The 27937-nt window shown below is 39.6% G+C and overlaps 1 protein-coding gene across 1 annotated transcript in view; it reads left to right on the forward strand.

Annotated features, from left to right (window-relative positions):
- The window catches only part of LOC117549514 (interleukin-10 receptor subunit beta-like), a 40029-nt gene that overhangs the window by 1125 nt on the left and 10967 nt on the right, over nucleotides 1–27937 (forward strand). Inside the window, exons 2-4 of the mRNA XM_034221506.1 lie at nucleotides 96–216; nucleotides 5546–5724; nucleotides 27140–27294. Of these exons, the coding sequence (XP_034077397.1) occupies nucleotides 96–216; nucleotides 5546–5724; nucleotides 27140–27294 (455 nt within the window). The remainder of the gene's footprint in view (nucleotides 1–95; nucleotides 217–5545; nucleotides 5725–27139; nucleotides 27295–27937) is intronic.

Below are 27937 nucleotides of genomic sequence, written 5' to 3' on the forward strand. Positions count from 1 at the left end.
CAGCACAGTTAAAACATGTTTTGCTCCTTTTGATTGTATAGTGAAATGAAAAGCAAACTGTGATAATACTAACGGTGTACGTGTGGACTGTGCAGTGGTGTCAGGAGGCCTCAGCAGACCCACTAAGGTCCGCCTGACCTCTCAGGACATGAACCTGGTCCTGAGCTGGGACTCGCCTGCAGGACCAGCCGGTCTGCTCTACACAGCGGAGTACAAGTGAGTCAGCCGCAGGGGGTGAAGTAACTTAGTACATTTACTCAGTTACTGTACTGAAGTACAATTTTAAAGGGACTTTATTTGAGTATTTACATTTTTGCTACTTTGTCTTTTTTACCAGGTAAATGATGTACTTTGACTCCACTACATGTATTTAGTACCCTGCACATTTGGATCTTATATTAACAATTATTAGATGCCATATTTGTCTATAAAATATCAGAAAAATAATTGTCACAAAATATAGTGGTGGAATGTAAAGTGTATTTACTATAGTATCGTACTTAAGTACAATTTGTAGGTACTTATACTACTGAGTATTTTTATTTTACACTACTTTATACTGTACTCCACTACATTTATCTGACAGCTTTAGTTACTTATATGATTCTGTTTTCTTCAAGTTTGTATCTTCTTTGTCGAATGCACTTATTGTAAGTCGCTTTGGATAAAAGCGTCAGCTTAATGAAATGTAATGTTACTTGTAATTTAAGAGTAAGATTATTAGCTAATAACAAATTGAAATCAACTCATACAGTAAATTACATGTTATAATAGGTTAGATGCCGTTTGATGCTTATACTTTTGTACTTGTATTCCAGTAAGATTTTGAATGCAGGACTTGTACTTGTACTTGAGTATTTCTAATATGTAGTATTGCTACTTTTACTTAAGTATAATAAGTACTTATTCCACCTCTGCAAAAATGACATCACAAATTCTCAGTGCAAGAGACAAGGTGGTTTAAACTTTTAAATACATACAAAACTTCTTGATTCATCATTTCAGATTTTCACTTCTTATGAAACTGAGGGTCACTCAGCGGCACCCAGAGCTGGAGAAATATCCAGGGATGAGGGTCAGCATTTAATACATTTTAGAGAAATCACCTTCTTTTACTGTTTAATCTCTGGATTTGAAGAGCTGCATAAGGTATGTGAATGCTGGATTCAAACAACTGAGGCGTAATCAAGTTTGAGTTAGTCCATCAATACTTGGATTCCCATTATTCTAACAAAAACACTGCAGCTGTTGGTCAGGTAAATGTTATTTGCATTTGAACAGACTGTATCTGCTCCATCTTTCATGCTGGTGTGTTTCTCTGAATGCTGTGATCAGACGAGCAAAACAAAATGTTCATGTTTCATGCTGATTCATTGGTAAATGTTCTGGATGTCAGCCAATTCATCTTAATCGTAGGCAAAGTATTTGTTTTGGAAAATTGATGAATGTGGTGTGAGAGGTGGCTGGATTGATAATATCAGTTTTGTTTGTTTAGACTGAGGCTCTGGGTCTAACAGACAGATTGTAACAGGAGCATAATTTAACTGACAAACCCACAAAGCAAACACCACTCGCTGCACCCCCACCACTCCCCCTCCCCCCAACCATACCTGCTCCACAGAGAAACTGTGACCATAAGCCCTCCCTTTTTATATCAACAACAACATGAGCGCTGTTGCACTAAAGTACTGGGGTTACGTACTGTAACCCAGCTTCTATGAGTATAGGCGCAGCCCTCTAAGGCTATCACTACTGGGTAATCCCACTGCACGTGTGCAACACTGACAGACTTAATCCACGCCCACCTATGACGTGGGCCCCACCTCCGCCCTCACTTCCGTATAAATAGGAAGTAGGCCCGACCATCTGCTCCCACACAAACAGCTTTTCTTCAGCTATTCGCGGAGCCAGTGGGGCCCGAACCTTAGAGGGCTGCGCCTATACTCATAGAAGCTGGGTTACAGTACGTAACCCCAGTTATATTTCGTATAAGACTTCGCCTTCTAAGGCTATCGCTATTGGGTTAAGGGCGAAGCAGGATGTAGTCTACGCCCCACTGGTCCGTCCGTTACCAGAATCACAAAACACACACCTACTCAATTAATAACCCATGTCCATTTCGCCATGCGTAATGGAGCATCACATTCCCAGGGAATATAGCATTTAAAAAATGAATATTTTCCATCAGGGAACGAAGGTAGGCTAAATAGGCTACCTGTCGTTTAAAAAAGTAGAGACCAACATCTCACTTGATTAAAAACGATCAAAGAGGGGGGGAAAAGGGCAGCTCTCTATGTGCCGACAGGCAGGAGAGAGGGCACGCAGTTGAATCCCCGACATAACTGATTCTGGCAGGATATTCAGTACTGAATGTGTCAGAGACGAATGGGAGACATCCCTCAAATAAAAACAAATACAAGAACAGGGCGAAGACCAAGATGCAGCAATGCAAATGTCTTCCACTGACATTCCTCCGTGCAACGCCGTAGAGGTTGAAATTCCTCTGGTGCTGTGCGCTTTGATGTTCCCCGGGGGATCCAACCCAGAGGAGACATACGCCTGTGACACAGCCTCACACAGCCAGTGTGACAGGCGCTGTGCAGATAGAGGCTGCCCTATTGAGCGCTCTCTGTAATGCACAAACAGATGCTGGGACCTGCGTAAAGCCGCCGTGCGTGCAAAATAGCATGACAGCGCGCACGGGACAGAGGAGATGAGATCTGGTTTCTTCCTCTGATGTGTGAGGAGGAGGAAAGAAGCCATCCAAAGTTATCACTCTTGATCTAAAAGAGCTTGTGATAACCTTTGGCATAAAAGCCGGGTTAGGGCGCAAAACAGCTGAACTGCCATCTCCTTGGATCTGGAGACATGACGGAGCCACAGAGAGAGCAGACAAATCACTCACCCTTTTAGCTGATGTCAGAGCCAAGAGAAGAGCTACTTTGGCTGACAACAACTTCAGGTGAACCTGATCTAAAGTTTCAAAAGGAGCTTTACTCAGTGCACGCAGCACTACAGCCAAATCCCATTGAGGCGCTAAAGCGCGTGACACCGGTCTGAGTCTCTGTGCACCCCGTAGAAACCGTGTTGTCAGAGGGTGACTAAACACCATGCTGATCCCAAAACCTACGTGGCAAGATGAAATGGCAGCAGCATATGTTTTGACCGTGCTATAGGCCAAATTCCTGTCCAGCAACAGCTGGAGGAATGACTGCACTTGAGGCAGGGGGCACCTAACGGGGTCCAGGCTTTTCCCTACACACCAACGCTGGAACGCTGTCCATTTGGCTGTGTAAGACGCCCTGGTGGACGCGGCCCTTGATCCCTGAATGGTACTCACAACATCTTGAGAGAGGCCCAGCCCCTCTAAGTGTTCCCGTTCAGGGGCCATGCCCACAAACGTTGGCCTAACACTGGGTGACCGCTGATCGCTCCCTCCACCTGGGAGAGAGCATCCCGGCGCCACGGAATTTCCCACGGTCTCCCTGACAGCATCCGCTGTATGCATGGAAACCAGGACGCTCCCGTGCGCTCCGGGGCTATTAAGACCGCTATCAGACGCTCCTCCTGCACTCGGTCCAGGAACCGAGGAATCAGAGGTACTGGTGGGAAAGCGTATAATAACACCCTGGGCCAAGGTCTGTGTGCGAACGTGTCCACCCCCAGGGGGGGGGGGGTGATCCTGCATTCTCAGGGAGAACCAGAGAGCACATTGCGCGTTCCCGCGTGCAGCGAACAGATCCACCTCCGCTCTCCCGAACCTGCTCCACACCTGGGAGACCAGCTCGGGGTGGAGGCTCCAGTCCCCTTGTCGAGGACCTCCTCTGGACATGAGGTCTGCCCCTCTGTTCAACTCGCCGGGAATATACACCGCTCTGACAGAGAGTACGTGTGTGCGCCAGTGGCGGAGCTGGGGGGTGGCTGGGAGTGGCCAAAATGATCACTGGTTCCATCCTGGCCACCCCACTGAAAATGTCCTGGCTCCGCCACTGGTGTGCGCGCCCAGCACAACAGTCGCCTGGCTGTGTTTAGCAGCTGCGCTGATCGTACACCTCCCTGATGATTTATGTAAGCTGCCGCTGCCTTGTTGTCTGTTCGAATCAGCACATGATGAGTCCACAGCAACGGGGCGAAGTGCTGGATTACTCTCCATACGGAGAGTAATTCCAGCACGTTTATATGGAGGGACATACATGTATGTGAGGCGGCCACTGTCCCCCCACTGCCTGTGACATGCACGTTCCTCCCCACCCTGAGAGAGATGCGTCTGTGAACACCGAGGTGTGTGACGTCACCCTGCCGAGGGGAACCCCCACTGACAGGACGTGGAGATTTTTCCAGTAGGTCAGATCTAAACCCACGGACGGAGGAATGTACACCATGCGTCTCCTCTGACGCACGGGGTCGATGCGCAGGCGAATACAATTGGAAAATTGGTTGAAAATGGAGCAATCTACGGTTATTTCAATAGTGCACCATAGACATAATGTTATGAATGAGTGAGCTGCCTGTGGCAAGATGGCCGCCATGTGGCAACGTCGGTCTCCATTGGCCAGCAGCGCGGGTGAGTCATCTAGTGTTTATATATATCTATGGTCCCAATAGCTGAAATGCACACGGAGGAGTCGAGGAGGGGTGAGGGAGGAGGGGTGTGGGAGGAGATAGACGAAAGGGAGGATACACAAGAGCAGACTAAGCGGAAGTGTTTTCACTACTCGCGTATAAAAGCCCCGCCCCCACCTTCACAGCTGGTCCATTTCAACAGAGGAAAACCGACAACTGGAAGATGAGTGGAAAAGCGTCACATAAGTGCTCACAGCTCCGTGGGAATTATTATGTGCAATTCATTTCTAAAAGGCTTTCACATTACTATAATTATATTTTTATTTAAATGTAGGCTACATTTTACACCAAAACGGAACACAAAAGCAGGACCAACCATCATTGAATTCCTTGACTAACAAGAGAAAGATTCATTCATTTAAATAAATATTTAACCAGAAATGGGCCGGTTCTAAGGGGTTATTCAGTTAAGCCCGATGAGAGGGTGCACATGTCATCATCAACAGACGTCGTTTAAGAGTGACGTTTGAGTGAACGAGGACATCCCAATTAATACCTGAGGACTCCTCTGTCCTCGCGTCACCTCCTTGTGTCTCTCGCTCGCATCTTACGGAGGCGGAGCTAAGACGCAAGGAAGGGAAGCGACTGAGGGAAAGGAGGAGTCGAGGAGGGGTATTGGGATGAGGCTAGTGAGTTGAAAAATAAAAGATGGCGGCGACCAAAATTACAAAATCAAGGCTTAAAAACAGTAAGCTTGCTATAGACTGCCCATGTCATGGCCACAGTGAGGGTTATAACGGTTGAGGTCATGATCAGATATTTCTTTGACAGCAAGGCATACTGCTAGCTTTGTGGGAAGTTACACACAGAAACACAATGACAACTCACACACAGTAGGCTATCAAGCCCACAGCAGTGGATCATCATACCTGACATTTAAATCAACAATGACAAACCAATAATAACATCACTTTGTCCACAGATGCTCAGTGAATTCATACAGAGCGAGCTGTGTGAATATCTCCACCCTTGAATGTGACTTCACCCGCATTCCACAAGGCATATATCAGTTTGGAAAGTATACAGGCAGAGTGCGGGCGCAGTCGGGGACAGAGACCTCCGCCTGGGTGGAAAGTAACAACATTACCTTGGACAGAGAGAGTGAGTAGATGCATTCCGACATTTATCAGCAAGTACAGATTATCTGCAAAACATGTCATGCGAGAAACAATTTTAGGATGGATTATTATCGTTAATTGTCCATATAAAATACTGGATAGGAGGGCAGAAATGCAAACGAGAGATGGTTGCAGGTTAAATATACCCCTTTTCCACTGAAATGAGTCCAACCTCATAGCTGGGACTGCGGTCAACTCAGCCGTCTCTCAAATTTGCTTGGTCAAATGAGCAGTTCTTCATTTTTGAGTGCGCGATTTATAGCACCTTTACGGTAATCACTGAGAAGCGGCTCTAACGCTAATGCAATAGGTGTTTTTTTCTGCTTCTGTTTCTGTTTGACTGCTACCAACAATAAAATGAATTACTTTTACTGTCTTTTTTCTGGGTAATACACTCAAATTCCCCTCCTGAGAACAAAATCACGCCACTTCTGCTATATTTGATGAGATAAAATGATTTTTAGCCATACATTCTTAATAAAAGTGATACTGTTGGACTCAGTGGCCTACTTGTTAGACTACTACCAAAAGTACAATCAAGTACTTTTACTGTGTACTTTTTGAGAAATACCCTGTCAAACTCCCCTCCAGAGTACAATAATGTATGTTTTCTGCCATCTTTGATGAGAGATAAAATGATTTTTTGCCATAAGTTCTCAGTGAAAGTGGTACTGCTGGACAGAGTACTACTTGGACTACTGCCACAAGTACAATCAAGTACTTTTATCGTGTACTTTTTGAGTAATACCCCGTCAAACTCCCCTCCAGAGTAGAATAATGTATGTTTTATGCCATCTTTGATGAGAGATAAAATGATTTTCTGCCATAAGTTCTCAGTGAAAGTAGTACAACTGGACAGAGTACTACTTGGACTACTGCCACAAGCACAATCAAGTACTTCTATCGTGTACTTTTTGAGTAATACCCAGTCAAACTCCCCTCCAGAGTAGAATAATGTATGTTTTATGCCATCTTTGATGAGAGATACAATTATTTTCTGCCATAAGTTCTCAGTGAAAGTAGTACAGCTGGACAGAGTACTACTTGGAGTACGACCACAAGTACAATCAAGTACTTTTATCGTGTACTTTTTGAGTAATACCCTGTCAAACTCCCCTCCAGAGTAGAATAATGTATGTTTTATGCCATCTTTGATGAGAGATAAAATCATTTTCTGCCATAAGTTCTCAGTGAAAATGGTACTGCTGGACAGAGTACTACTTGGACTACTTCCACAAGTACAATCAAGTACTTTTATCGTGTACTTTTTGAGTAATACCCTGTCAAACTCCCCTCCAGAGTAGAATAATGTATGTTTTATGCCATCTTTGATGAGAGATAAAAGGATTTTCTGCCATAAATTCTCAGTGAAAATGGTACTGCTGGACAGAGTACTACTTGGACTACTTCCACAAGTACAATCAAGTACTTTTATCGTGTACTTTTTGAGTAATACCCTGTCAAACTCCCCTCCAGAGTATAATAATGTATGTTTTATGCCATCTTTGATGAGAGATACAATGATTTTCTGCCATAAGTTCTCAGTGAAAATTGTACTGCTGGACAGAGTACTACTTGGACTACTGCCACAAGTACAATCAAGTACTTTTATCGTGTACTTTTTGAGTAATACCCCGTCAAACTCCCCTCCAGAGTAGAATAATGTATGTTTTATGCCATCTTTGATGAGAGATAAAATGATTTTCTGCCATAAGTTCTCAGTGAAAGTAGTACAGCTGGACAGAGTACTACTTGGAGTACGACCACAAGTACAATCAATTACTTTTATCGTGTACTTTTTGAGTAATACCCTGTCAAACTCCCCTCCAGAGTAGAATAATGTATGTTTTCTGCCATCTTTGATGAGAGATAAAATGATTTTCTGCCATAAGTTCTCAGTGAAAATGGTACTGCTAAACAGAGTACTACTTGGACTACTTCCACAAGTACAATCAAGTACTTTTTATCGTGTACTTTTTGAGTAATACCCTGTCAAACTCCCCTCCAGAGTAGAATAATGTATGTTTTATGCCATCTTTGATGAGAGATAAAATTATTTTCTGCCATAAGTTCTCAGTGAAAGTAGTACAGCTGGACAGAGTACTACTTGGAGTACGACCACAAGTACAATCAAGTACTTTTATCGTGTACTTTTTGAGTAATACCCTGTCAAACTCCCCTCCAGAGTAGAATAATGTATGTTTTATGCCATCTTTGATGAGAGATAAAATGATTTTCTGCCATAAGTTCTCAGTGAAAATGGTACTGCTGGACAGAGTACTACTTGGACTACTTCCACAAGTACAATCAAGTACTTTTATCGTGTACTTTTTGAGTAATACCCTGTCAAACTCCCCTCCAGAGTAGAATAATGTATGTTTTATGCCATCTTTGATGAGAGATACAATGATTTTTTGCCATAAGTTCTCAGTGAAAATGGTACTGCTGGACAGAGTACTACTTGGACTACTGCCACAAGTACAATCAAGTACTTTTATCGTGTACTTTTTGAGTAATACCCCCGTCAAACTCCCCTCCAGAGTAGAATAATGTATGTTTTATGCCATCTTTGATGAGAGATAAAATGATTTTCTGCCATAAGTTCTCAGTGAAAGTAGTACTGCTGGACAGAGTACTACTTGGACTACTTCCACAAGTACAATCAAGTACTTTTATCGTGTACTTTTTGAGTAATACCCCGTCAAACTCCCCTCCAGAGTAGAATAATGTATGTTTTATGCCATCTTTGATGAGAGATAAAATGATTTTCTGCCATAAGTTCTCAGTGAAAATGGTACTGCTGGACAGAGTACTACTTGTACTACTTCCACAAGTACAATCAAGTACTTTTATCGTGTACTTTTTGAGTAATACCCTGTCAAACTCCCCTCCAGAGTAGAATAATGTATGTTTTATGCCATCTTTGATGAGAGATAAAATGATTTTCTGCCATAAGTTCTCAGTGAAAATGGTACTGCTGGACAGAGTACTACTTGGACTACTTCCACAAGTACAATCAAGTACTTTTATCGTGTACTTTTTGAGTAATACCCTGTCAAACCAACCCTGTCTCCTAAAAATGACGTTCCCACAGAACTAAACTGCATTCTCAATTACGTTTAGCTAGAAACGTATTTTCTCCCACGTTACGTTTGTTATGAACGTATCTCAAATACGTTTATTTTCTACATATCTTCTAGAAACATATCTTCTCCCACGTTACGTTCGTTATGAACGTATCTTAAATACGTTTATTTTCTACATATCTTCTAGAAACGTATTTTCTCCCACGTTACGTTCGTTATGAACGTATCTTAAATACGTTTATTTTCTACATATCTTCTAGAAACATATCTTCTCCCACGTTACGTTCGTTATGAACGTATCTTAAATACGTTTATTTTCTACATATCTTCTAGAAACGTATTTTCTCCCACGTTACGTTCGTTATGAACGTATCTTAAATACGTTTATGTTCTACATATCTTTGCCATGTATTGCCTTGCTTATAATAATGATAATAGTCATTTATAAATATCATTTTAGAGCACATATTTGAAATCGAGAATCGGGCTCGATATATGGTTAAATTAAAATCAGTAGGCGAGGCTGTAATTTCGGCAGCTGTTACTCTCATGAGCGAGGCAGAAAATAATAGTTTTAACATGACAAAAAGCTGCTGTGTCGTTTATTGCACCTCAAAGATTAAAACAAATCCAGAGTTACGTGTTTCTGTACTTCCTCTAAGAAGAAAGGACAGTAAAAGAAGAGCTCTGTGGCTTCAGGCTTGATCGCCGTTCAAATGACAGCGTTGGTTTCCCCAAAAGTGGGCGGGGCTGTAAAGTGACGTTTTACTATCATCTATTATTCAAAACCATTCTATTTATTCTAACGTAAATTACATGCCAGTGTTTTATCTTTTTATTTATTTGTTTTTATTTTAAATCGTATAATGTCGGACTTTTTTCCCGTCTGTGAGGAAAATAAATGGGGTTTAGAGCCTCAAAATACTGAAATCTGTATTTTTTTAAAATCTTTTCCTTCTAATTTGTTATTCTTTTCTAAATAACACACTGTTATTTACTCAACCATAACACACAATTATCCTTGTTTTTATTTATTTGTTTAATTCTATAATCTTGGGCTTTTTAGCCGTAAATAAAGTCACCGGAAACAGACGGGACATTTCGAGCGATACACACCACAAACCCACCGAACTGATTACCCAAGATCCTCAGCTTGAAGCTCGTTGATTGGATGTTTTAGCCGCAATAAACGCTGGGCTATGGTGTTAATAAGTTGTGATATCCGAAAACGAAAAATAAAATAATACCTAATTCAGAGTGTTCTTGCTTTTCTCTTTGGAAGTCATCACATAACGGCATTGTAATACACGGTTCGGCTGCATTAAATATTATACATCTGCCGTAGTTCTTTATTTATAGAGCCCTGATGAGAAGACTTCTAGACAAACATGAGGAACTGCCGCCAAAACTGAATACTTGATGTGGATCATAAATATATCAACAATTAAACAACATCTTCAATTTCTTTTCACAAAATACGTCTCCTTGCAGTATCAATAGTAATTCGGCTGACTTTTATATTTGATCCAATTGGTAGATAATAGGTTATATTTACACCATAACGGTGCACAGCTGATAGAAAAGGACTTGTAGTTTTTAAAGATATTACTGATTTTCTTTGAATATAAGAATGTAAATACTGAGTTGAGAGAATAGTCAGGGGATTTGGGTGATGGGAGACACATCTATGGATTCAGAATTTCAATAGCGTACCATTAAATGACAGATATACCTTTCTGTCTGTGATGTTTTACAAATCAGATATTAATGTGTAGAAGTAAAACATGTGAAATAATATAGCAATATCCTGTAAAATTATGTAAAAACATGAATAAAACTACACATCTTCAGATGTTATACATACATAAGTGTTCTACACTAATAATACAAAGTTATTATTAGTATGCTGTGTGTACCTTGTGTGCACCGCCTAGTGGTTAAAGCACGTTATTGAATTATTTTTGTTGAATAATGTTATTTGATGAAAACAATATTAAGAGTACATACTTTCATAGGGGGAAAGTAGAAGGTCAATGATAGAAATATAGAATATAAAAAGTCAAGAAGATACTATAAGTGATCTCTACAATAAAACAGTTTAGTGCTGGATGTACAAAGATATTAATAGGAGGACGTGCAAAACAGAAAAACGAATTAACCTTTATTAACACATTAAAGAATACTTTAGGTTAAGGTCTTATTTTAAACAAGAAAAAAGCTTTGGGGGTATCTATCTACCGATGAATATTAAGCCTGACAAAGTACTTAACGTCTAATATATTGCTTTCCTGCAATGTTAACTATGTTGAAGCACTTCTTTTAACTGATATTATACACATTAATTATACTCTTATGTATGTAGATAGAATAAGAAATGTGCAGAATATGACAGTTTAATGGTGGAGGTACACACATATTGATAGATGTCTTGTAATGCGCTGTTGAGGAACCTGCGAACCAAGTTGTGTATATGATCAATAAACCTTAGAAAATCTTGAAATCTTGAAAGGGATGTGCAAAATAGCCATTATACAGTTTTTAATTAACTATTAGTAGAGAATAACGAGTAATGAATATACTTTATAGAGATCTGCAGATATATGTTTAGTCTTCTCAAGCACCACCTATCAAATACCTCTCCTGATTGTTGGCACTTGACAATCACCTTCCCTGAATTTTACTCAGGTGTAACTAAAGTCTGCTTTAAGAGTTGTTTATATTTCACATCATTAATCAGAATCTGCAAAGTAACTAAACTAAATGTAGTGGAGTAAAAATACCAGGTTAACCTCTGAATTGTAGTGGAGTAGAATTACAAAGTAAGCTGTCGTGTGGGTATATATGAATGCTGCCCATTATGGATATAACGATTTTTACCCATTTAGTAATTACATGTTTTAAATGTGTACACACCAATGTGTTTCCTATCGCCTAAACCTCCAGGGCTGTACACAGTTTAATACTGGCAACTTCTAATTTTGGGAAAAACGTCTTTTAAAACTACAATTCCCAGTAGATACGTGCCATAGAGAACATGTTGCGAAACACAATAGCCAGCATGTGTATTTCTCGGGGGGCGTTCGAGTCCAGTTTTGAATAGTCTGCCGTGGTTTCGTTCCATTTCAAAGAGTTTGACGCTCGGCGTAACCTTGGCGCACTACCACTCCAACGTCACGGGGTTTGTCAACGGGACTGTAGTCCCAAACGATAGCTGGGGATTATGGGTAATGTAGTGTCTTCGGCCATCCTAAATCTCGAAATGTCCCGTCTGTTTCTGGTGACTTTATTTACGGCTAAAAAGCCCAAGATTATAGAATTAAACAAATAAATAAAAACAAGGATAATTGTGTGTTATTGTTGAGTAAATAACAGTGTGTTATTTAGAAAAGAATAACAAATTAGAAGGAAAAGATTAAAAAAAATACAGATTTCAGTATTTTGAGGCTCTAAACCCCATTTATTTTCCTCACAGACGTTTATACGATTTAAAATAAAAACAAATAAATAAAAAGATAAAACACTGGCATGTAATTTACGTTAGAATACATAGAATGGTTTTGAATAATAGATGATAGTAAAATCTACGTCACTTTACAGCTCCGCCCACTTTTGGGGAAACCAACGCTGTAATTTGAACGGCGATCAAGCCTGAAGCCACAGAGCTCTTCTTTTACTGTCTTTTCTTCTTAGAGGAAGTACAGAAACACGTAACTCTGGATTTGTTTTAATGTTTGAGGTAAACGACACAGCAGCTTTTTGTCATGTTAAAACTATTATTTTCTGCCTCGCTCATGAGAGTAACAGCTGGCGAAATTACAGCCTCGCCTACTGATTTTAATTTAACCATATATCGAGCCTGATTCTCGATTTCAAAGGTGTGCTCTAAAATTATATTTATAAATGACTATTATAATTATTATAAGCAAGACAATAAATGGCAAAGATATGTAGAAAATAAACGTATTTTAGATACGTTCATAACGAACGTAACGTGGGAGTAAATACGTTTCAAGCTAAACGTAATTCAGAATGCAGTTTAGTTCTGTGGGAACGTAATTTTTAGGAGACAGGGTTGGTCAAACTCCCCTCCAGAGTAGAATAATGTATGTTTTATGCCATCTTTGATGAGAGATACAATGATTTTCTGCCATAAGTTCTCAGTGAAAATGGTACTGCTGGACAGAGTACTACTTGGACTACTGCCACAAGTACAATCAAGTACTTTTATCGTGTACTTTTTGAGTAATACCCCGTCAAACTCCCCTCCAGAGTAGAATAATGTATGTTTTATGCCATCTTTGATGAGAGATAAAATGATTTTCTGCCATAAGTTCTCAGTGAAAATGGTACTGCTGGACAGAGTACTACTTGGACTACTGCCACAAGTACAATCAAGTACTTTTATCGTGTACTTTTTGAGTAATACCCCGTCAAACTCCCCTCCAGAGTAGAATAATGTATGTTTTATGCCATCTTTGATGAGAGATAAAATGATTTTCTGCCATAAGTTCTCAGTGAAAGTAGTACTGCTGGACAGAGTACTACTTGGACTACTTCCACAAGTACAATCAAGTACTTTTATCGTGTACCTTTTGAGTAATACCCCGTCAAACTCCCCTCCAGAGTAGAATAATGTATGTTTTATGCCATCTTTGATGAGAGATAAAATGATTTTCTGCCATAAGTTCTCAGTGAAAGTGGTACTGCTGGACAGAGTACTACTTGGAGTACGACCACAAGTACAATCAAGTACTTTTATCGTGTACTTTTTGAGTAATACCCTGTCAAACTCCCCTCCAGAGTAGAATAATGTATGTTTTATGCCATCTTTGATGAGAGATAAAATGATTTTCTGCCATAAGTTCTCAGTGAGAATGGTACTGCTGGACAGAGTACTACTTGGACTACTTCCACAAGTACAATCAAGTACTTTTATCGTGTACTTTTTGAGTAATACCCTGTCAAACTCCCCTCCAGAGTAGAATAATGTATGTTTTATGCCATCTTTGATGAGAGATACAATGATTTTTTGCAATAGGTTCTCAGTGAAAATGGTACTGCTGGACAGAGTACTACTTGGACTACTGCCACAAGTACAATCAAGTACTTTTATCGTGTACTTTTTGAGTAATACCCCGTCAAACTCCCCTCCAGAGTAGAATAATGTATGTTTTATGCCATCTTTGATGAGAGATACAATGATTTTCTGCCATAAGTTCTCAGTGAAAATGGTACTGCTGGACAGAGTACTACTTGGACTACTGCCACAAGTACAATCAAGTACTTTTATCGTGTACTTCTTGAGTAATACCCTGTCAAACTCCCCTCCAGAGTAGAATAATGTATGTTTTATGCCATCTTTGATGAGAGATAAAATCATTTTCTGCCATAAGTTCTCAGTGAAAGTAGTACTGCTGGACAGAGTACTACTTGGACTACTTCCACAAGTACAATCAAGTACTTTTATCGTGTACTTTTTGAGTAATACCCCGTCAAACTCCCCTCCAGAGTAGAATAATGTATGTTTTATGCCATCTTTGATGAGAGATAAAATGATTTTCTGCCATAAGTTCTCAGTGAAAGTGGTACTGCTGGACAGAGTACTACTTGGACTACTGCCACAAGCACAATCAAGTACTTCTATCGTGTACTTTTTGAGTAATACCCTGTCAAACTCCCCTCCAGAGTAGAATAATGTATGTTTTATGCCATCTTTGATGAGAGATACAATGATTTTCTGCCATAAGTTCTCAGTGAAAATGGTACTGCTGGACAGAGTACTACTTGGACTACTGCCACAAGTACAATCAAGTACTTTTATCGTGTACTTTTTGAGTAATACCCCGTCAAACTCCCCTCCAGAGTAGAATAATGTATGTTTTATGCCATCTTTGATGAGAGATAAAATGATTTTCTGCCATAAGTTCTCAGTGAAAATGGTACTGCTGGACAGAGTACTACTTGTACTACTTCCACAAGTACAATCAAGTACTTTTATCGTGTACTTTTGAGTAATACCCTGTCAAACTCCCCTCCAGAGTAGAATAATGTATGTTTTATGCCATCTTTGATGAGAGATAAAATGATTTTCTGCCATAAGTTCTCAGTGAAAGTAGTACTGCTGGACAGAGTACTACTTGGACTACTTCCACAAGTACAATCAAGTACTTTTATCGTGTACCTTTTGAGTAATACCCCGTCAAACTCCCCTCCAGAGTAGAATAATGTATGTTTTATGCCATCTTTGATGAGAGATACAATGATTTTCTGCCATAAGTTCTCAGTGAAAATGGTACTGCTGGACAGAGTACTACTTGGACTACTGCCACAAGTACAATCAAGTACTTTTATCGTGTACTTCTTGAGTAATACCCTGTCAAACTCCCCTCCAGAGTAGAATAATGTATGTTTTATGCCATCTTTGATGAGAGATAAAATCATTTTCTGCCATAAGTTCTCAGTGAAAGTAGTACTGCTGGACAGAGTACTACTTGGACTACTTCCACAAGTACAATCAAGTACTTTTATCGTGTACTTTTTGAGTAATACCCCGTCAAACTCCCCTCCAGAGTAGAATAATGTATGTTTTATGCCATCTTTGATGAGAGATAAAATGATTTTCTGCCATAAGTTCTCAGTGAAAGTGGTACTGCTGGACAGAGTACTACTTGGACTACTGCCACAAGCACAATCAAGTACTTCTATCGTGTACTTTTTGAGTAATACCCAGTCAAACTCCCCTCCAGAGTACAATAATGTATGTTTTATGCCATCTTTGATGAGAGATAAAATGATTTTCTGCCATAAGTTCTCAGTGAAAATGGTACTGCTGGACAGAGTACTACTTGGACTACTTCCACAAGTACAATCAAGTACTTTTATCGTGTACTTTTTGAGTAATACCCTGTCAAACTCCCCTCCAGAGTAGAATAATGTATGTTTTATGCCATCTTTGATGAGAGATAAAATGATTTTCTGCCATAAGTTCTCAGTGAAAATGGTACTGCTGGACAGAGTACTACTTGGACTACTTCCACAAGTACAATCAAGTACTTTTATCGTGTACTTTTTGAGTAATACCCTGTCAAACTCCCCTCCAGAGTAGAATAATGTATGTTTTATGCCATCTTTGATGAGAGATACAATGATTTTCTGCCATAAGTTCTCAGTGAAAATGGTACTGCTGGACAGAGTACTACTTGGACTACTGCCACAAGTACAATCAAGTACTTTTATCGTGTACTTTTTGAGTAATACCCCGTCAAACTCCCCTCCAGAGTAGAATAATGTATGTTTTATGCCATCTTTGATGAGAGATAAAATGATTTTTTGCCATAAGTTCTCAGTGAAAGTAGTACTGCTGGACAGAGTACTACTTGGACTACTTCCACAAGTACAATCAAGTATTTTATCGTGTACTTTTTGAGTAATACCCCGTCAAACTCCCCTCCAGAGTAGAATAATGTATGTTTTATGCCATCTTTGATGAGAGATAAAATGATTTTCTGCCATAAGTTCTCAGTGGAAAATGGTACTGCTGGACAGAGTACTACTTGTACTACTTCCACAAGTACAATCAAGTACTTTTATCGTGTACTTTTGAGTAATACCCTGTCAAACTCCCCTCCAGAGTAGAATAATGTATGTTTTATGCCATCTTTGATGAGAGATAAAATGATTTTCTGCCATAAGTTCTCAGTGAAAATGGTACTGCTGGACAGAGTACTACTTGGACTACTTCCACAAGTACAATCAAGTACTTTTATCGTGTACTTTTTGAGTAATACCCTGTCAAACTCCCCTCCAGAGTAGAATAATGTATGTTTTATGCCATCTTTGATGAGAGATACAATGATTTTCTGCCATAAGTTCTCAGTGAAAATGGTACTGCTGGACAGAGTACTACTTGGACTACTGCCACAAGTACAATCAAGTACTTTTATCGTGTACTTTTTGAGTAATACCCCGTCAAACTCCCCTCCAGAGTAGAATAATGTATGTTTTATGCCATCTTTGATGAGAGATAAAATGATTTTCTGCCATAAGTTCTCAGTGAAAGTAGTACTGCTGGACAGAGTACTACGTGGACTACTTCCACAAGTACAATCAAGTACTTTTATCCTGTACTTTTTGAGTAATACCCCGTCAAACTCCCCTCCAGAGTAGAATAATGTATGTTTTATGCCATCTTTGATGAGAGATAAAATGATTTTCTGCCATAAGTTCTCAGTGAAAGTGGTACTGCTGGACAGAGTACTACTTGGACTACTGCCACAAGCACAATCAAGTACTTCTATCGTGTACTTTTTGAGTAATACCCAGTCAAACTCCCCTCCAGAGTACAATAATGTATGTTTTATGCCATCTTTGATGAGAGATAAAATGATTTTCTGCCATAAGTTCTCAGTGAAAATGGTACTGCTGGACAGAGTACTACTTGGACTACTTCCACAAGTACAATCAAGTACTTTTATCGTGTACTTTTTGAGTAATACCCTGTCAAACTCCCCTCCAGAGTAGAATAATGTATGTTTTATGCCATCTTTGATGAGAGATAAAATGATTTTCTGCCATAAGTTCTCAGTGAAAATGGTACTGCTGGACAGAGTACTACTTGGACTACTTCCACAAGTACAATCAAGTACTTTTATCGTGTACTTTTTGAGTAATACCCTGTCAAACTCCCCTCCAGAGTAGAATAATGTATGTTTTATGCCATCTTTGATGAGATACAATGATTTTCTGCCATAAGTTCTCAGTGAAAATGGTACTGCTGGACAGAGTACTACTTGGACTACTGCCACAAGTACAATCAAGTACTTTTATCGTGTACTTTTTGAGTAATACCCCGTCAAACTCCCCTCCAGAGTAGAATAATGTATGTTTTATGCCATCTTTGATGAGAGATAAAATGATTTTTTGCCATAAGTTCTCAGTGAAAGTAGTACTGCTGGACAGAGTACTACTTGGACTACTTCCACAAGTACAATCAAGTATTTTATCGTGTACTTTTTGAGTAATACCCCGTCAAACTCCCCTCCAGAGTAGAATAATGTATGTTTTATGCCATCTTTGATGAGAGATAAAATGATTTTCTGCCATAAGTTCTCAGTGAAAATGGTACTGCTGGACAGAGTACTACTTGTACTACTTCCACAAGTACAATCAAGTACTTTTATCGTGTACTTTTGAGTAATACCCTGTCAAACTCCCCTCCAGAGTAGAATAATGTATGTTTTATGCCATCTTTGATGAGAGATAAAATGATTTTCTGCCATAAGTTCTCAGTGAAAATGGTACTGCTGGACAGAGTACTACTTGGACTACTTCCACAAGTACAATCAAGTACTTTTATCGTGTACTTTTTGAGTAATACCCTGTCAAACTCCCCTCCAGAGTAGAATAATGTATGTTTTATGCCATCTTTGATGAGAGATACAATGATTTTCTGCCATAAGTTCTCAGTGAAAATGGTACTGCTGGACAGAGTACTACTTGGACTACTGCCACAAGTACAATCAAGTACTTTTATCGTGTACTTTTTGAGTAATACCCCGTCAAACTCCCCTCCAGAGTAGAATAATGTATGTTTTATGCCATCTTTGATGAGAGATAAAATGATTTTCTGCCATAAGTTCTCAGTGAAAGTAGTACTGCTGGACAGAGTACTACGTGGACTACTTCCACAAGTACAATCAAGTACTTTTATCCTGTACTTTTTGAGTAATACCCCGTCAAACTCCCCTCCAGAGTAGAATAATGTATGTTTTATGCCATCTTTGATGAGAGATAAAATGATTTTCTGCCATAAGTTCTCAGTGAAAATGGTACTGCTGGACAGAGTACTACTTGGACTACTGCCACAAGCACAATCAAGTACTTCTATCGTGTACTTTTTGAGTAATACCCAGTCAAACTCCCCTCCAGAGTACAATAATGTATGTTTTATGCCATCTTTGATGAGAGATAAAAGGATTTTTTGCCATAAGTACTCAGTGAAAGTGGTACTGCTGGACAGAGTAGTACTTGGACTACTTCCACAAGTACAAGCAAGTACTTTTATCGTGTACTTTTTGAGTAATACCCAGTCAAACTCCCCTCCAGAGTACAATAATGTATGTTTTATGCCATCTTTGATGAGAGATAAAATTATTTTCTGCCATAAGTTCTCAGTGAAAATGGTACTGCTGGACAGAGTACTACTTGGACTACTTCCACAAGTACAATCAAGTACTTTTATCGTGTACTTTTTGAGTAATACCCTGTCAAACTCCCCTCCAGAGTAGAATAATGTATGTTTTATGCCATCTTTGATGAGAGATACAATCATTTTCTGCCATAAGTTCTCAGTGAAAATGGTACTGCTGGACAGAGTACTACTTGGACTACTGCCACAAGTACAATCAAGTACTTTTATCGTGTACTTTTTGAGTAATACCCCGTCAAACTCCCCTCCAGAGTAGAATAATGTATGTTTTATGCCATCTTTGATGAGAGATAAAATGATTTTCTGCCATAAGTTCTCAGTGAAAGTAGTACTGCTGGACAGAGTACTACTTGGACTACTTCCACAAGTACAATCAAGTACTTTTATCCTGTACTTTTTGAGTAATACCCCGTCAAACTCCCCTCCAGAGTAGAATAATGTATGTTTTATGCCATCTTTGATGAGAGATAAAATGATTTTCTGCCATAAGTTCTCAGTGAAAGTTGTACTGCTGGACAGAGTACTACTTGGACTACTGCCACAAGCACAATCAAGTACTTCTATCGTGTACTTTTTGAGTAATACCCCGTCAAACTCCCCTCCAGAGTACAATAATGTATGTTTTATGCCATCTTTGATGAGAGATAAAAGGATTTTTTGCCATAAGTACTCAGTGAAAGTGGTACTGCTGGACAGAGTAGTACTTGGACTACTTCCACAAGTACAAGCAAGTACTTTTATCGTGTACTTTTTGAGTAATACCCTGTCAAACTCCCCTCCAGAGTAGAATAATGTATGTTTTATGCCATCTTTGATGAGAGATAAAATTATTTTCTGCCATAAGTTCTCAGTGAAAGTGGTACAGCTGGACAGAGTACTACTTGGAGTACGACCACAAGTACAATCAAGTACTTTTATCGTGTACTTTTTGAGTAATACCCTGTCAAACTCCCCTCCAGAGTAGAATAATGTATGTTTTATGCCATTTTTGATGAGATAAAATGATTTTCTGCCATAAGTTCTCAGTGAAAATGGTACAGCTGGACAGAGTACTACTTGGACTACTGCCACAAGTACAATCAAGTACTTTTATCGTGTACTTTTGGAGTAATACCCTGTCAAACTCCCCTCCAGAGTACAATAATGTATGTTTTCTGCCATCTTTGATGAGAGATCAAATGATTTTCTGCCATAAGTTCTCAGTGAAAGTGGCACAGCTGGACAGAGTACTACTTGGTCTACTGCCACAAGTACAATCATGTACTTTTATCGTGTACTTTTTGAGTAATACCCTGTCAAACTCCCCTCCAGAGTACAATAATGTATGTTTTCTGCCATCTTTTTTTTTTTAAATATATTTTTATTGAAGACACATAAAAAAGACATTTGGTTCATTGACAGGGACCACAGTTCAAAGTTAGTAGTAACCATTTAGTCTCTACTATTGTGCATCAATTGACAAGCCATACATGGTTAACTTTCTCTTGAAGGCATACAGTATTTAAGCCACCTTCATAACTCAAACAGACCAGATAGCCAAATATAAGGGAGTAGTGTACCGACTGAACTAAACAAGATAATAATAATAAAATCAAAATAATAATACTAAAACAATACAAAGACAAAAAATTAACATAAATACGTAATAAAGGGAAGGGGGGGGGTGTCCATCAATCAGTAACCAAAAATGCGAGAGATTGGAAGAAGGTTAAGAAGGGTTGCCACTTAGTGTAAAACATAGAGGTTCTGCCTCTTAATGAATACTTAATTTTCTCCAATTTTAGAAAATACATGACATCGCTGCGCCACTTAGCATTGGAAGGAGCTTTTTTGGATTTCCAGTGAAGAAGAAGAAGTCGTCTTGCCAATAACGAAGTAAATGCCAAAATATCTAATTGCCCCGAGTTGTATCTGTTGTAATCTTCTGGGCACCCAAATATGGCAATATGGGGACAGACTTTCACAGTGAGTGAGAGTATTTTTGAGATATCCTCAAAAAACTTCTGCCAAAAGGAAAACACTAATGGGCAGGAGAAGAACATATGGGATAGGTTGCACAGATGTCAATAACAGTGGGATATATTTGTGACAATCGTGTCTTCCATAAATGAACCCTGTACAGCACCTTGAACTGTATGAGAGTGAGACGAGCACAGGATGAACTTGTATGAATCCTGTTAAGAGCAGTGTCCCACCAGTGATCACCCAAGTTCACACCTAGCTCAGCCTCCCAGGCAGCCTTGATTTTAGTGGTGTGTGAGCTGTCATCGGTCAGGAGTTTGTTATATATTTTTGAAATAAGTGACTTTTGAAGGGGATCAGAACAAAGAAACTCATCCCATATTTGATTAGGGGGTAGAGAGGGAAAGGATGGAAACAGGGATTTGGTACAGTGTCTAATTTGGAAATAACGAAAAAGGTGAGATGTTGGGAGTTCAAATTCCCTTGATATATCAGTAAAACTACGAAAGGTATTATCCTTATAAAGCTCTCTAAAAGTCCTCAGGCCCTTCTCATGCCATACAGAGAAAGTGGGGTCAGATAAGGCAGGTCGGAATAAATGGTTTCCCAATAAAGGAGCTAAAGTGGATGCAGAAGTAAACTTAAAATGCCTCCTAAATCTGGTACCAAGCAAATTGGTACCAGATTTTAAGAGTAGAACTCACAACAGGATTATTTGTATGTCCAGAGAGGTTGGTAGGAATGGAAGAGGTAAGTAGGGCCATAGCGGAGGATGAGCCACAAGACTGTGCCTCAAATCTAGACCATGGAGGATGCATTGATTTTGACCAAAATGAAATGTTGTGTGTGTGAAGCCCAATAATATAATTGGAAGTTCGGGAGAGACAGTCCAGCGTTATGTCTACATCTTTGAAGAATCGATTTACTTATTCTGGGTGCCTTTCCATTCCATAAAAAGCCAGAAATAACCTGATCAAGAGTCTTAAAAAATGGTTTAGGTAGGATCTATTCCTAGACATTGGAAAATAAATAGGTACTTAGGAAGAATGTTCATTTTAACTGTGTTAATTTTACCTATAAGCGACAGAGGTAAACTCTTCCATCTTTGAAGGTCTGACTTGATTTTAGACATTAAAGGGGAGATATTGGCAGCGAAAAGGGAACTTAGTGTTCTTGTTACATTGATTCCTAGATACTTAAAGCCAGAGGGGCTCAATCTGAAGGGGACATCGGACTGGTTCAATTGTGATGCCAGAGCGTTAACAGGATAACATTCACTTTTGGAAATATTCACTTTGTAACCTGAGAATGAACCAAATTTCGTAAGAAAAGATACAATTGTTGGTATAGAGTTACTGGGGCTTGAGACATACAACAATAAATCATCCGCGTAAAGGGACAATTTAAATTCCATCCCCAGCCGCCATATCCCAGTGAAAGTGGTTGAGGTCCTCAGATATATTGACAAAGGCTCTATGGCTAACGCAAAAAGCAAAGGAGATAGTGGACATCCCTGACGGGTTCCTCTGGATAAATAATATAAGGAGATTGAACGCCATTAGTGGAAATACTAGCTTGTGGGGATGTATAAAGAAGGCGTATCCATGAAATAAATATATCACCCAGCCCAAATTTACTCAGTACAGTAAGTAAATAGTCCCACTCAACCCTATCGAATGCTTTTTCTGCATCAAGTAAGATCACTACTTCAGGGGTCGTAGCGGTGTTTTTGGAGTAGATAATATTTGCGGACATTGTAAAATAGTTGACGTCCCTTTATAAATCCTGTTTGTTCTTCAGAAACTATGGTTGGGAGAATATTTTCTAATCGACGTGCCAAAGCCTTAGCAAGTATTTTCGCATCCACATTTATTAAGGAAAGTGGCCTAGAAGAGCTGCAGAGATCCGGATCTTTGTCTTTTTTTAAAAGCAGACTTATGGAGGCTTGTCTTAAAGTGGGAGGAAGAGAACCATTCCGCAGAGATTCCTTATACACCGAGTGTATTAATGGGGCCAATTTAGATTTAAATCTTTAAAAAAAATTCTACTGGGAATCCATCAGGGCCAGGAGCTTTTTTATTTTGCATGTTATTTATAGCGAGGGAGATCTCATCTGGGGTTAATGGAGAATCAAGTTATTTTGAAACACCAGGACCTATAGTAGGGAAATTGAGATTGTCAAATAAAGCGCCCATCTCAGAAGTGTCGGATGGCGATTCAGACTTGTATAGAGAAGAATAGAATGAGCCAAAGACTGAGTTAATGGTACTAGGATCGGTATGCACCGTGCCTGATGAATCTTTTATCTGGAGGATTATACGTGAGGCTGCCTGACGACGCAATTGGTGGGCCAAAAGGCGGCTCGCCTTATCACCATGCTCATAATATGTTGAACGTGAGCGTAAAAGAAGGCGCTCTGCATCATTAGTTGTTATGAGATCAAATTCCGTCTGTAATTCAACTCGATCTTTGTGTAAATTGGGAGAGAGACAAATGGCTAATTGCTAATCTATTTTTTTTATCTTGCACGATATATCTTTAATTTTGGCAGAACGAGTTTTATTTAACTGCGCATAATAAGAGATGATTTGGCCCCGTAGGTAGGCTTTTAATGATTCCCACAACAGAGAACAAGAGATGGGTTCATTGTCGTTTTGATTGTTTGTAATAAAATCATCAATTGAAGTTGCAATACATTTATTAAATGTGTCATCTGACAACAGCAAAGTATTAAACCTCCACGGCGTTGAGTATCGTGGTTGCGGTGAAATCCAAATATCCAGAGAAAGAGGAGCGTGGTTGGAAATTACAATAGGGTGATATTTAACTGACGACACTTTGGTAATAAGTTTGGCATCGATGAAGAAATAATCAATTCGAGAAAAGGCTTTGTGCATATGAGAAAAGAAGGAATATTCCTTAATGCGGAAAACATACATTATTGTACTCTGGAGGGGAGTTTGACAGGGTATTACTCAAAAGGTACACGATAAAAGTACTTGATTGTACTTGTGGCAGTACTCCAAGTAGTATTCTGTCCAGCAGTACCACTTTCACTGAGAACTTATGGCAAAAAATCATTTTATCTCTCATCAAAGATGGCATAAAACATACATTATTGTACTCTGGAGGGGAGTTTGACAGGGTATTACTCAAAAAGTACACGATAAAAGTACTTGATTGTACTTGTGGTCCTACTCCAAGTAGTACTCTGTCCAGCTGTACTACTTTCACTGAGAACTTATGGCAAAAAATCATTTTATCTCTCATCAAAGATGGCATAAAACATACATTATTGTACTCTGGAGGGGAGTTTGACAGGGTATTACTCTAAAAGTACACGATAAAAGTACTTGATTGTACTTGTGGCAGTAGTCCAAGTAGTACTCTGTCCAGCAGTACCACTTTCACTGAGAACTTATGGCAAACAATCATTTTACCTCTCATCAAAGATGACAGAAAACATACATTATTGTACTCTGGAGGGGAGTTTGACAGGGTATTACTCAAAAGTACACGATAAAATTACTTGATTGTACTTGTGGCAGTAGTCCAAGTAGTACTCTGTCCAGCAGTACCATTTTCACTGAGAACTTATGGCAAAAAATCATTTTATCTCTCATCAAAGATGGCATAAAACATACATTATTGTACTCTGGAGGGGAGTTTGACAGGGTATTACTCAAAAAGCACACGATAAAAGTACTTGATTGTACTTGTGGTCGTAGTCCAAGTAGTACTCTGTCCAGCAGTACCACTCCCACTGAGAACTTATGGCAAAAAATAATTTTATCTCTCATCAAAGATGGCATAAAACATACATTATTGTACTCTGGAGGGGAGTTTGACAGGGTATTACTCAAAAACTACACGATAGAAGTACTTGATTGTACTTGTGGCAGTAGTCCAAGTAGTACTCTGTCCAGCAGTACCACTTTCACTGAGAACTTATGGCAAAAAATCATTTGACCTCTCATCAAAGATGACAGAAAACATACATTATTGTACTCTGGAGGGGAGTTTGACAGGGTATTACTCAAAAAGTACACGATAAAAGTACTTGATTGTACTTGTGGTCGTACTCCAAGTAGTACTCTGTCCAGCAGTTTCACTCCCACTGAGAACTTATGGCAAAAAATCATTTTATCTCTCATCAAAGATGGCATAAAACATACATTATTGTACTCTGGAGGGGAGTTTGACAGGGTATTACTCAAAAAGTACACGATAAAAGTACTTGATTGTACTTGTGGTCGTACTCCAAGTAGTACTCTGTCCAGCAGTACCACTCCCACTGAGAACTTATGGAAACAAATCATTTTATCTCTCATCAAAGATGGCATAAAACATACATTATTGTACTCTGGAGGGGAGTTTGACAGGGTATTACTCAAAAACTACACGATAGAAGTACTTGATTGTACTTGTGGTCATACTCCAAGTAGTACTTTGTCCAGCAGTACCACTCTCACTGAGAACTTATGGCAAAAAATCATTTTATCTCTCATCAAAGATGGCAGAAAACATGCATTATTGTTCTCTGGAGGGGAGTTTGACAGAGTATTACTCAAATAGTACACAGTAAAAGTACTTCATTGTATTTGTGGTAGTAGTCTAACAAGTACTGAGTCCAACAGTACCAATTTTTTAAGAACTTATGGCTAAAAATGATTTTATTCCTCATCAAATATCATTGATTGATTGATCAAATATAACATCAGCTCGTGTACTACCATCAGCGCCGCTTCTCGGCGATTACCGTAAAGACGCTATTAATCGTGCACTCAAAAATGAAGCGCTGCTCATTTGACCAAGCAAATGCGAGAGACGGCTGAGTTGACCGCAGTTAGCTGGGGCTAGTTCTCTTCGCTGTTAGTTCAACTTTCTAAGTCAGAACCCGTTTGCTTTTCCACCAACAAGAGCACGAGAAAAGCCACATCATGACATCACTGTGTACATCGCTGATTATCCCTCTCAATAACAGGGACTACATTCATGCATGGATTTAATAAGAGAACTGAATACGGCTTGAGAAGTCAAATGATTTACGAGGGAAAATAACTCTGGATTTGGCTTTAAGCGCATTTTACAACTTTAAGACACCAATGATTTAAAAAAGGGCTATTCACGTGTCCGTCCTGGGTAGTTGAATTAGCTTAAAGTATTTTTGGGACCAAATAACGTCACATACATGGATTATGTTGTATCACCGTTTGGGCCCTCAAAAATGTGCTGCAGTGTTTCGTCTCTCATCGACCAGCATTTACTATTTCCTAATGCCAGCTGCCGCTTGAAAGTAGTAATCCAACCACTGTCTGACTTTCAAACCCCTAATGTCCCATGATGCATAATTCCCAATGATTATATATTATTAACTTTTACATTGACAATATGTAACAACATAGTGTTGTTTGTTTAAGTTTCTCTCATATTTCATGGATGATGTTAGCCCAGCCACCAAAGCCATTCTGAAAAATCAACTACCCAATATAGGGCCAACAAAGCAAAAAGTGCTGGTCTTAATTGTCATCGAACATTAACCGCGCAGACCTATAGCATATTAATTATTCCCTACAAACTATTTGATTAAGTATACTTGTTCCACAATGCTAGCAAATAGGTTGTCATTCAAAGTATGGTGGATATGAAATAATATGTCTCAAGTATCCCTGGATAATATTGCACAGCATTTATAAATCTATTAATAATAATACATATTATTTTTATAGCGCTTTTACAAGTGCTCAAAGACACTTAGCATACACAATATGTTCAACAAATGCTCTGTAATAGTGTTCTAGCCACTTTGTGATCTCTGCGCTTCTCCTTTGCAACAACTTTGAGCTTTTCTCATGAGTTGTTGTTGCTCCACTCAAGCCTCTGAGGTACCCGGACCCCGGTTCTTGGTGCCAGAATGGCAGAGTGTTGGTGCCGCAGTTAAAACTGTTTTTGGGGCCGAGAGCCGGCGCCACAGAATTGGAAACATGAAAATCGGCCCTGGAACGGCCTAGGTGGAAAAGGGATAATAGGGGTGGTGTGAATTTATAGAAGAAGAGCTAGAGTGACTTTTGTTATGAGGGGTGAGTTTGCTTTTCCCAGGGAGGCTATATCGTTGTCATAACTCTTCTCCATCTCTTCCTCAGCCTTCATCACTTCACCCAATGTCTCTCTCCTCTCCATTGCTGCTGCCATCGAGGTTATCATTGAAGATCCAGTGTTCAGGATATCTTCACTCAGAGCGATTTACAGCTCAGCTACCTACAACATCACCTACTGGCAGGACGGCCAGAGGCAAAAGGTGTGATGAACTCTTTAGGTGTGGTTTCAGGGTTTCCCAGGTCGCCCAGGTATATTAACGGCCGCCCAAGTATATTTTGCGATATTTTATTTAATTGTTTTAATTCGTCCGCGATCACGACGCCATATGCGATCGATTTACTTGTGGACAATGATCCCTCGCTTTACGCCTCCTCTACCCAGTCCCTGACTTTCCCGATGGCCTGGCCTGTTAAGTGGCCTGCCTCACACAGGGTGACTGGCTGTCTACATGATGTGGCCTGCTGACATGGCCACTGTCATACAGATCATAAATCAAAGCCCTTGATTGGTCTCTGTGTGTCATTCAAGCTTGGGATAACCTCAGCTCAGGTGAGGTAAAGGACTCTGAAGCCTCATCCCAATACCCCTCCTCGACTCCTCCTTTCCCTCACTCGCCTCCCTTCCTTGCGTCTTAGCTCCGCCTCCGTAAGATGCGAGCGAGAGACACGAGGAGGTGACACAAGGACAGAGGAGTCCTCAGGTATTAATTGGGATGTCCTCGTTCACTCAAACGTCACTCTTAAACGACGTCTGTTAATGATGACATGTGCACAGCTGTATCCCCTCTCATCGGGCTTAACTGAATAACCCCTTAGAACCGGCCCATTTGTTGGTAAATATTT

The sequence above is a fragment of the Gymnodraco acuticeps genome, unplaced genomic scaffold (assembly GCF_902827175.1).
Source record: "Gymnodraco acuticeps unplaced genomic scaffold, fGymAcu1.1, whole genome shotgun sequence".
Taxonomy (NCBI): domain Eukaryota; kingdom Metazoa; phylum Chordata; class Actinopteri; order Perciformes; family Bathydraconidae; genus Gymnodraco; species Gymnodraco acuticeps.